Source organism: Hypanus sabinus, chromosome 6, assembly GCF_030144855.1.
Source record: "Hypanus sabinus isolate sHypSab1 chromosome 6, sHypSab1.hap1, whole genome shotgun sequence".
Lineage (NCBI taxonomy): Eukaryota > Metazoa > Chordata > Chondrichthyes > Myliobatiformes > Dasyatidae > Hypanus > Hypanus sabinus.
Window position 1 is genome coordinate 136124459 of NC_082711.1, and position 12284 is coordinate 136136742.

Genomic DNA, 12284 nt, shown 5'->3' on the forward strand with positions numbered 1-12284 from the left:
GCAGTAATTATCCTCTTGCTCTTCATGAACTCATTTAAGCAGCTTAAGTTTTCTGCTGCCAACAGCCAGGATTTCCTGGTGGCTAACCATTTTAATTCCACTTCCCACACTGAAATGTTGGACCACAACGTCATCCACTGGCTCAATGAGGCCAGATGCAGGTTGCAGGAGCAACACCTCATATTGTGCCTTGGTAGTATCCTACCTGACAACATCAATATTGATTTCTTTTGGTAACCACTCCCCTTACTTACCCCCCCCCCACCATCACTTTGTTTTCCATTTACCCTCTGGTCCCATTACCCCCTTTCTTTCCCCTCTCCTGCTCTCCCAACCTGCCCATCACCTTCACCTGGCTTCCCATTTCCTTTCTTTTGTTCAATGGTCTACTGTCCTCTCCTATCAGATTCCTACTTCTTCTTCAAGCCCTTTGCCACCCCCACCTATCACCTCACAGCTTCTTGCAGGATTCCCTTTGCCCTCCTGACCATCCCCACTCACCTGGACACACCTATCACCTGCTAGCTTGTACTAGGTCCCACCCACCACCTTCTTATTCTGGCTTTCCAGTCCTGATAATGAGTCTCGGACAAAGCATTTCCCTCCAACCTGCAGAGCTGCTGTAGCATCTTGTATGTGTTGTTCCTGATTTCCAGTGTCCATCTCTCACAAGTTTTAAATTTTCTTTGATTTATCATTTTTACATGCTGTTTCTTTATTTTCCTAACCCTTTTCCAACTTCCTCTCTACACCTTCTATACATCTCCACTGCATTCAGCTCTTGCTTCTGCTCCGGTTTCCTGTTGTGCCTTATCCTATATGCTATTATGTTTGCTTTCTACAAAGAAAATTACAGTTCAAATCTCGCTGTGGAGTTATTACGACGACATGAAAATTGCTTTACAAATGCAAGTGCTTTAGTCTTTAAGGAGAGGGAAAAAAAGAATCCCAGGCAGGAAGTTCAATGACATGGGAATTAACTGAAATTAACACTGAACAATGTTCTACCATGGGGTGAACATATGTGATAATTTATTTGTAATGTAGGAGTGATATCAGACCCATTCAGCATGCCAAGAATGACTAGCATGTAAAAACGACTGACTGCTTGGTGCTATGAGGATAAGAAATCCCTTGTCATTCTAAATTAGTTTTTGAACAGACTATGCATTCTTTTGGTGATTAATTCCCAAAACATGCCGGGGGCGCACATGCCCAACTTTCATCACCAAACACCTCCACTGCAGCGAGAGCAAACAGTCCTGACAGAAGCATAAGTGAAAACACGTTGCAAAAGCCTGTGTCTTTTCTCCCCCTTTTCCAGTGTTAGGAATCAGATCTTCATTGTTTACACTCATCTGCTTTCTGACTGGCAACAATAAACACTAGATTTTGACTCAAATCTGTAGTGAAGGAAAGACAGGATCAGGCAGTACCACAACGTTGGATGAGAGACATTTAATCGGAGCCCTTCTCTCCTCTCAGTGGATGAACTGGCAAGAGCATTCCAGAGCGGCACAGTAGCACAATGGTTACCTTAACGCTTTACAGTACAGGTGACATATACTATATATATATATATAACATATAACAATCACAGCACGGAAACAGGCCATCTGGGCCCTCCTAGTCTGTGCCGAACTCTTAATCTCACCTAGTCCCACCTACCCGCACTCAGCCCATAACCCTCCACTCCTTTACTGTCCATATACCTATCATATACCTATTGACCCGGGTTCAATTCTCACTGCTGCCTGTAAGGAGTTAGTATGCTCTCTCTATGGCAGTGTACCCCCGGGTGCTCCAGTTTCCTCCCACAGTCCAAAGACGTAGCACTTGGCAGATTAATTCGTCATTGTAAATTGTCCCATGATTAGGCTGGGATAAAATCGGGGCAGCGTGGCTCGAACAGCTGGAAAGACCTATTCCATGCCTATTCCATATTGCATATCTATAGATCTATAGAAAAGACCTATTCCATATCAACAAATCAATCAATCAATAGGTAGAGATAGATAAATAAATCAATAGAAATGAAATAAGCAAGTCTCAGTCTTCAACCAAGACTATCAAATAGATTGTCTACTACAACAAATAAGAGACTGTTAGGAGGCACAAGATGACAAAATCTGGAGTAACAATCAAAATGCTTGAGGAACTCAGTGGGTCAGGGAAATGGACATTTGATGTTTTGGGAGTCCAGGTGAAGAGCCCCAACCCAAAACGCCAACAGATGCTGCCTGACCCAATCCAGCTCGTTTGATTCCAACATCCCCAGTCTCTTGTATCTCCAAACAGATTGTCAGGTTATTTATCTCATTTCTGTTTGTTACCATATTTCCCCATGAGAAGGTTCTGAAAAAGCCTCTTGGCTCGTACAAGAGTGAGATAACCCTAGCTTCCCCATTAGGAGGAAACTGCCTACATGATTGTACTCCAACTTCGTTTGATTTCTTTAATGTTTCAATCTAATCCCATCAGTCTCTTGCCAGATAGAGTCAAATCAAATTACCCACCAAGAAAGACCCAGACTGCTTCGCATCAGAGTGGCTACTTTCAGAGTTATGTAACCAGGCATGGACATTGACTCACACAAAGAAAGAAGCCACTAGCAGCAAATGGTATAACTGATTGGCTATGCCTTTCACTGTTGGTAGTGAAATGTTTGTTAGCTAGGATACTCCTCCTTTTCCTTGAATTGTCCTTCAGAACTTTTTACATCAGCCTGAAAAAGCAGATACCTTTTCTTTCCCCTCAGAATATCCACAACACTGGTGATTCAGCACTTTATCAAATTAATAGTACTGATAATTAGTAAATTATTTTCTCAAGCACTGGAATGGAGCTTAAATCTATGACTTTAAGACTCGGGGGTATAAATTGAATTTAGTTATCAACATAAAGAATGAACTGAGATCGGTAACATAACACAGGAACTGTGGTTATATCCCAAGACAAAGCAAAGACTAGGAGTAGTGGCTGGAATGCTGTGCAGATAGCAGCTCGAGATACTTCCATTCTGTAACTTGTTTACGCTCTAACTCAAACTTTTTGGAACTGTACTAAACTATTTGGATTTAGGTACAATTTCAGGTGAAGAGTGCAAAAGAATGCCTGAAGGAAGAGGATCCAAACCCCGCACAGGACACAGCTTTATCCACAAGTACTGACACATCAGGAAGCCTTCAGGCTAGAGCAGGTGCGGACAGCATGTTGCAGCTGGATTGACAGTGAGGAACCATCTCGCGTGTAACATCATTACACATCGAAAAGCTACAAAGATTCAGGTATGAACAAGCACATTTGCATACAAACTCCCAGAAGAAAACAGCCCTGCTAACTAAAAGTGGTCCTCGTTTAGTATCCTGCAGGGCTGGCAGACATCTAGTTGGGTCTTTCTCATGTCTCCAAGGAATGGTAGGACATTTGTTGGAAAGGTCTACGCTGCTCAGTGTCAGGCTTGGTGTTGTCAGTGACATGTCCAGGTAATTTCATTCAGCACAGTATTTATAGGCAAAAGAGCTGTTGTGACGATGACAATCCAATTAATTATCTGCCAGTCCTAAAGCTCTACCAAAGCTACCGTGCCTCATCCCCAGATACCATTACTGGTCAGGAGCTCTGGTCATGCTCCATGTAAATATACAGATAGCTCCAGTGGCCCAGGTTCTGACCTCTGGTCCTCACTGCACGGAGCCTCCACATTCTCCCTCTGACTAGACGAGTTTCCACTGGGTCATCCATTTCTTTCCTCACTTCCCAAAAATGTGCAACATTGGCTTCTAACTTGCTCTTAGACTGACACCAACTCGGGGTAATTGATGGAAATGTGAATAGAACAGGTTACAGGGAAGATAGTGGGAAATGGAACTGCTCTACCAGCTGGCAAAGACTTGATGGAACGAATGGCGTCGTATGGGGAAATGAAAGAGACTGCAAGCTTTCTGAAACCTGGGGCTCACCACAAAACCAGTTGGTGAACTTAACAACACACACACAAAGTAAGACAAACATGGAATTAAGGCTTGCTCTGAGATTGCAGCTTTGTTTATTGCACTGCATAAGTTATGAATGATTTGTTAATTTAAATTTATATCATTTGCATTTGTCACATTCATGCTTGCTGCTGCAAGAAAAGCTGATTTACAATGTATTTATACCCTGGCTATGTAAGACCATGACAATAATATTTAACTTGAAATTGCCTTGTTCATTCACTAATAATTGAGTTGCCTGGTGTAATCTAAAAAATGATTCACCTCCTCCTTCTAAGTTCAGCTGCTCTAGTTTGGTTCCATATTAGCTCTCCTGGTCACACTTTCTGTTCATTCTCCATCCTTATCACAAGAAGTGAGTGAAAGGATTTGGAGGCAGTGGAGCAGTAAAGACTTTTTCCACAGGTCTGTGTTGAGTGACAGGTTTAAGTGTGAATGGCTGCAGCGTGTTAAGGAAAAGCAACAAAAGCTTGGCAAATAAAGTGTTAATATAATCACTCCTTCACCTGAAACCAGTTCTTAGCTCTCTGATTGAAACTAAATCTCTGTAGCACTTGCAAAGCAAACCAAGAGCAGGGAGTGTTGACAGTTGTTCTAGATTGAGCTTGATAAAGAGTGGAGCTGTCTTCGTTGTTTGGAGTGTGCTTTGAAACATGGAGTTACTGACAACTGCTATCCAATATAACCTGGGGGCTAAGCACTGGGAGGATGCAGCAAGCAACAGTACTCCATAAAGACTGAGACTTCGGGCTGTAGGTGCTCGCGATGTTACAACTCATGTCCATGAAGGACCCAGAAATAACATGTGAGATTTAACAAAACAAGAAGATTTTAATTGCCACATTTCTGCCATCCTGGTTTGCTTCATTTTAAGTAAGAGACAGTTTAAGCTGCAGGTGTCTGTGTTAGAAATACCAGCTACATTGCTGATGTTCTTCTCGCTCCCTGTTTGTCACTTCCAGCCCCTCCTTGTCCCAATACCGTCTCTTTCCTCCTCTCCACTCCCCTTTGCTCTTTCCTCCTACCCTCCCCCTGCCCTCTCACCCATCTCTCCTCCTTTCCTTCTTCCCCTCTGCCTGCCCTCCTCCCCCTCTCTATTCCCTACCCACCCTGGTTCACACAAAACTGGCTTGGCTCCACACACCACTGATTAGCCATGCTTTCAGGGTGTGACCGACTTTGAGCCTCGCCTTTATTAAAGAATGAAGTACAACAGGAGAAGAGGATACAGAAACACTAGTTTAATGGTCTTAGCTCCCTGTTTGTCTCCACTTAATCAGTGAAGTTCACCGTTTAGCTTTGACACGAGCCCCACATTTCAGAAACATCAACTTCAGCCCTGTTCACTATTTAAAGCCTTGAAAATTGAAAAAGACACTTGCTGGGAGTTTGAAATGAGAACAGAAAACACTGGGACACTCAACAGGTCAGGCAGCATCTGTGGAAGGTGAAAAATGGCCAACATCCCACAGGTCTGTGACCCTCCGCTAGAGTTATTTAAAGATTCCTGGGTGGTGGGCATTGTCCAGGATTGGGAGGCACTGTTTACCTTGCTGTGAGTAACGCTTCATCCGCCGGGATTTGCCGGCTTGGCCAAGGAACAGGGCCCTTACTCGACCCTCCCAGCTCTCGTGGCTGCCGATGTCCTTTACTCCACAGCGCGGTATGGACATCAGTCGGACTGTCCGCTCGTCCAGGACACCGCTGACCGGCAGGTGGGAAATCCACTGGAACTCTCTGCAGGGAAATCATGGAGGAGAGGATTGGTGAGGACATGGATCCCAGCGAGGCGCAGCAAGAATGAACACACAAGCAGGAACCCGATGGTCTTATGAAATGGTGGGGGACGGAATGTCAGAGAGGTCAAGAGGTCTATCTCTGAACTACGTGGGAAGTGAAGCAGAGAGAGGATGATGGGACTAAACACTTGCATCAAATTATCCATAGTCACTGTACTAAAAATTTAATTTAAAGGGCATTTTGATAGTGTTTCAGTGCAAGGGAAATTAGCAAAAATATCTCTCACTCCGGAAAAAATGGATTAACTTGTGTTGGATTGGGTGTGAGTTGCCAGGCATTGATACTCCATCATACAGGTCTCTCAAGGTGCCATGTGCTTGGAATGAGGAAACCGATTCAAAGATCTTTTCACCCTTGAACTCCCCCAATTACAGAGAGTGGCAAATTCAGAGGCTGGGAGTTGGGAACCCGACTGGGCAGAAAGGGAAGTGAAACTGAGGATAGATCCTGGAAGTCCAAATGAGATGGGATGAGAGATTAGGCTGAGGGCATTGATTGTCAGAAAATAATCCTTAATGCAATAAGCTTTATCTGGAATTCAGTAATTCTTTAACTTATGAATGCTCAATTTACAAAATATTGTGTAACAGGAGTGCCTCACTGAGCTGAGGATGTGTATAGACTGACATATGGACTTCTCACAGTAGCCCAAGTTAGCCTGGCCCTTTCGCCACCAAGCCAGGTTCCAAGCCTGCACTAAAGACCAGCCCCAATGCAAGACCCACACAGATCACAGGCCTGGGCAGCAGCATATACACTCTCATGCTGAGTCTCTCCCTCTGTGTGAGTTGCGTGTACATACAGTCGGCCCTCCTTATCCGCGGGTTCCGCATGTGCAGATTCAACCAACCGCGGATCGAGAAAACCTGGAAGTTCTCTCTCCAGCACTCGTTGTTTGAGCATGTACAGACTATTTTTTCTTGTCATTATTCCCTAAACATTATTCCCTGCTCTGCGACGTCACCGGTGCCAAGCTGCTTGGGTCCTAGTGCCCTTCCCTTGGACAACATTGATGGTGTGGAGAGGGGAAAGCCTGCAGCTTGGGTAACTGCCGGTCTCCCACACAACCCTGCCCAGGCCTGAATCCTGGAAACCTTCCAAGGCGCAAATCCATGGTCTCACGAGACTAACGGATGCCTATAAGATTCCCTAAACAACAGAGTATAACAACTATTTACATAGCATTTACATTGTATTAGGTATTATAAGTAATCTAGAGGTTATTTAAAAGTACAGGCAGTTCCCGGGTTATGAATGAGTTCCATTCCTGAGTCTGTCTTTAAGTCGGATTTGAAGTTGAAACAGGTGCATCCGGTATTATTTAGCATCAGTTAGTCAAACGTTTGTCTTAGTATATAGTATATATTTTACTTTTCTATGCATATAAAGCACTTAAGAAATGTATGTATTTCAATAATTAAACCACTGCGTTGTTTAGTAATAATTGTAGCTTTCATCAGGGCAGGGCCTTTCACATACTCCATTAAAATTGTTCCAATCGTTGAGCGACTGTAGCCTAATGCTTTTCCAGACTGATGGCATTTCACCTCTTTCTGATCACTTCATTACTTCCACTTTATTTTCAATTGTGATCGTGATTATTTTCGTGAACAGAAACACTGCGGATTCAGAGCTGCGCCGGGTCCTAAAGACCACTGCACAGAGACAGGTTAAATAAGGGACTTGAGCATCCATGTTTTTTGGTATCCGTGGGGGGTCCTGGAACCAATCCCCCACGGATAAGGAGGGCTGACTATATTTATTTATTTTGGCTATTTATTGAGATACAGCACAGAATAAATCCTTCCAACCCTTCGAGCAGTGCCATCCAGCGGTCCCGCAATTTTAATCCTAGCCTAATCACAGGACAATTTACAATCATCCTACCAACTAGGGGAGGAAACCGGCACACCCAGAGGAAACCTACATGGTCACAGGGGGAACATACTAACTTCTACAGACAGTGGTGGGAATTGAACCCAGATCACTGGCACTGTAAAGCATTGTTCTAACCACTAAGCTGCCCCATCTACCATCGATATGTACCAAAGACTGCATCCAGTTTCCAAAAGCATGCTACTGGTGACCACTGCATTTGAGTTGTCTAAAAATTACATTCTGAATTGCAATATACTTACAGAATCTGTGTCCAGTATTATCACACAGCTGTTGGATCTATACATAACTGGTGTATCCTGTTGATTACAACAGTAGCAATGTTTTTTTTAAAAAAAAGCACTTTATTGGTTGTAAAAATACTTTGAGACATCCTAAGATTATGAAAACATGATATAAAGTAAGCCTTTATTTTGCTTGTGCTTAATGTGCAGTAACTTCAAGAAGACAAACTGCAAACCTACAGCAGAAAATGGGGTTTCTGTTCTATATCAATGTTTATGACTCTTTGGAGCCTCTTCATATCCCTAGCTGACTGCTTTCTGCAAATCCCTCTGTTCCCTCACACTTCTCCAGCTGGACTCCAAACCTAATGACCACTGCTCCATATCAGGCAAGAAATATTAAATTACTGGCAATAAAATTGAAGTGAAACATTTTAGGACAAAAGAACTTGGTGCTAAATGATACACCATACAGTGAAGCAGAGAGTTTTAGCCACTCAGACAAACAAGATAATAAACGTTGGCGAAACTATTAAAATAATCTTTAAAATCCAAGGTTTCTTAAAAATCACAGCGGCATTGCAGTTAATTGTTTAGGCTGCAGTAAGAACAGTATATCTAATTCCAAGCCTTTTAGTAGTGAAAACGTCAAGACCTTGAAAAGGGAACAAAATAGATTCCCTAAGAAGGTCCTGATGAAGGGAGATGAGGGAACCATTGCTTAGAAATCCAGTAGCATTGATTGTAGCAGTTGGGATGTTATGTCGCAGTTACACAAGACAAAAGTGAGGCTGCACCTGCAGCATTGTGTACAGTTTTAGCTACCATTGTTGGAAAGGTCTCATTAAACTAGAAAGAATACAAATAAGACTTGAAAACATTGCCAGGACTCAAAGGATTGAATTGTAGGGAGATGTTAGGCAGGCTAGAACTTCATTTCATTGGAGTGTAAAGGGCATTGAGAGAATGCAGGTATGGGAAAGAGAATCAAAAGGTAGAGGGTAGAGCTTTAAGGTCAGAGGAGAAAGATTTAAAAGGGACATGAGGGGCAACTTCTTCAGGCAGAGGGTGGTGTGTAAGTTCAAAGTTCCAAGTAAATTAATTATCAAAGTACATATGTGTCACCATTTACAACCCTGAGATTCATTTCCTTGCAGGCATACTCAATAAATCTAATAACCGTTATAGAATCAGTGAAAGACCGTACCAATTTGGTGTACAATCAGCGTGCAAACAACAACAAACTGTGCAATACAAAAATAAATAATAAATAAATAAATAAACAAACAAACAAACAAACAACAAACATGGAGAACAGGAGATGAAAAGTCCTTGAAAGTGAGTCCATAGGTTGTGAGAACACTTCAATGATGGGGCGAGTGAAGTCGGTTCAAGAGCCTGATGGTTGAGAGGTAAGAGCTATTCCTGAAGTGGGTGGTGTGAGTTCTGGGGCTCCAGTACCTCCCTTCTGATGGCAGCAATGAGAAAAGAGCATGTCCTGGATGGTGGGGCTACCTGATGGTGGATGCTGCAACAACGTTCCGTGTAGATGTACTCAGTGGTGGGAGGGCTACCAGAGGGAGTGGTTGAGACAGGTACAATAACAATATCTTTACACATTTGGACAGAAAATGCTTGGAGGGATGTGAACCAAATGTGAGCAAATGGGACCACTTCAGATGGGGGGGGGGGGTTTTGATTCTCAAAGTAAATATGTTGCAAGGTATCACAATGGGCTATTAAAGATTTAGAGTGACTGAGCTATGCAGACTGCTTTAAGTCCTGAAGTTAACTCTGAATCTGTTCTGAACCAGATTCCAGTCAGTTTCAGTGTCTGGGTTAATGATTAGTATCCATGCAACACACCAGCATCTGCAGATTTTCACTTGTTTGTGATCTGATTATTATCCACTCCCACTTTTGTATAAGCTGATCAAAGGATTAAGCATTACCTCCTCACCACTGCCTTCCAATCTAACGTATGGTAATCAGGCTCACATACTGCACAGCTTCTACTTGGAACCAAGCCTGGCAAAAGATCTGGAGAAGTTGTACCAAATAAAGTATTAAGATTTACGAGTAGCATACAGTAAACATCTGGGCCAAGGTATGTTGTATAGATTTAACATTCGAGGAACTGTGTGCAGCGAAGAATCAACGTCTGGAAAACTGCACACACTTACCGTTCAATATTACGGAAATTATATATACCAAAAGGACCAACATCTGGAAAACTACGTATTATAAAGTGTCAAGATCCAGAAAACCACATTCAGCAAAGAATCAGTATCTGGAAAACTATACAAGCAATGAGGATCAACATCTGGAAAAGCAGTTACTCTAAAGGTTTACTATAGTAGGAAGTGAATGCAGCAAAGGATTGGATGATATGAAACACATGTAAGGTTACGAGGTCACTGAAATTTACAACACGTGTTTCAGTTGTCGGTGCATTCTGTCTTAAGAAAACTTCAGTTCCTGCAGTGCTAAAACCTGACAGAAACTCGAGTATCACTATGCACTGGGGTTTGTGTTATGACGTTCTTCAATAAAAGCTCTCTAGACCAACCCATCTGTTGACTAAAGAGGAATTGTCCTGTTGAAAAAATACAATGCAATCAGAAACCCTACCTGAATTTCTCAGGTGCAATGCAATATACACCTGGTGCCCAACCAGTCCATGCTGACTATAGTAATCTCAATTTCCTGTGTACAATCCATATCTGTCCAAGAACCTATGCAAGACCTTCTAAATTGTTACCATTATGCCTACCCTCTGCCTGAAAAGTTGCCCCTCAATTCCCTCTCCTCTCTCACCCTGAATCTAAACTCCCTCATTTTGGACTCCCCTACACTGGAGAAAAGACTATTACACTCTACCTTATCTATACTTCTCATCATTTAAACTCTTCTCTAAGGTCACCACTCATTCTCCCACGTTCCAAGGAATATAGATCTAAGCTGACTGATGACACTGTTGAAAAGACACAATGCAAGTCAGAAACCCCAGCTGATTTTCTGAGGTGTTATGCAACATACACCAGATGTTCCTTAGGGAGTCAGCTGTTGGATTTATTTCACAGTCCCAGTTAATGGAGGTTATTAACACTGAACCTTCCGTGCCTGCTGTCTAATAAATAGATGTATATTTTGCCCTTACTAAATTTTATTGGCACAGGGTGCAGCTGATCCACAGAAGTTAAGAAGAAGCAGAATTGAATCCTTCCCATTTCTCCATGAGAGGGAGAAGACTGGACAGTAGCATGGCTTAATTTTCCAAACACACGCCACTTTGGCCTGCAGTTAGTAGCTTACTAATTATTTTTCAGTAAGTAGCCATCACTGAAAGGGCCGATATTTATTGCCCTTCCATAATCACCTTGAGAAGGTGGTGGTGAGTTATTTTCCCTATCAACCTGTTTGGCCACTTTCAGGGAGCTATGAACTTGTTACCCAACATCCCTCTGCTCTTAACAGTGTCCTGTCTCTTTACATTTGACCCACCAAGGTGCAACACTTCACTTTGGCCAGGTTAAACTCCATCTACCGTCTCTCTACCCATGTCTGCAACTGATCTATATCCCTGTATTCTTTGCCAGTCTTTTACACTATCTACAACACAACCAATCTTTGTATCATCTGCAAACCTACTCACCCATCTATCTGCAATTTCATCTCGGTCATTTACATACATCACAAACAGCACAAGTCCCAGTACAGATCCCTGTACACTATTAATCACAGACATCCAGCTAGAATAACTCCCTACAACCACTAACCTTTGTCTTCTATGGGCAAACCAAACAGCTAATTCACCATTGATCCCATGCATCTTAATCTTCTGAATGAGCCTCCCATGAGGGACCTTGTCATATGCTTTACTAAAACCCATCAGACAACGTCCACAGCTCTACCTTCATCAATCACCCTCATCAAAAATCTCCATCAAGTTTGTAAGACATGACTTGCCCCTCACAAAGCCACACTAGCTCTCATTAATTAAGCCATGGGAGAGACAACATGGTTAGATCATGGTTTTCCAAATGCTCATAAATCCTATCCCTAAGAATTCTCTCCAGTAACTTCCCTATCACTGATGTGAGACTCATCTTTCTGTAGTTTCTAGGATTTTTCCTGCTTCCCTTCTTGAATAATGGAACAACATTAGCTACTCGCCAGTCCTCCAGGTCTTTGACTGTGGTTAGAGAGGACGCAAAGGTATTGTCAAGATCCCAACAATCTCTTCACTTGCTTCTCCCATTAACCTGGAGTGTATCCCATCAAGCCCTGAAGACATCTATCTTAATGCTCTTTAGGAGACCCAACACTATCTCCTCGTTTACCTTGAAATGCCTTAGCATATTAAAAT

At 42.6% G+C, this 12284-nt stretch overlaps 1 protein-coding gene across 4 annotated transcripts in view; it reads right to left on the reverse strand.

Annotated features, from left to right (window-relative positions):
• The window catches only part of mmp28 (matrix metallopeptidase 28), an 85606-nt gene that overhangs the window by 40735 nt on the left and 32587 nt on the right, over positions 1–12284 (reverse strand). For all 4 annotated transcript variants that reach the window (XM_059972985.1, XM_059972982.1, XM_059972983.1 and 1 more), the window contains exon 3: positions 5545–5732. In XM_059972985.1, the coding sequence (XP_059828968.1) occupies positions 5545–5732 (188 nt within the window). The remainder of the gene's footprint in view (positions 1–5544; positions 5733–12284) is intronic.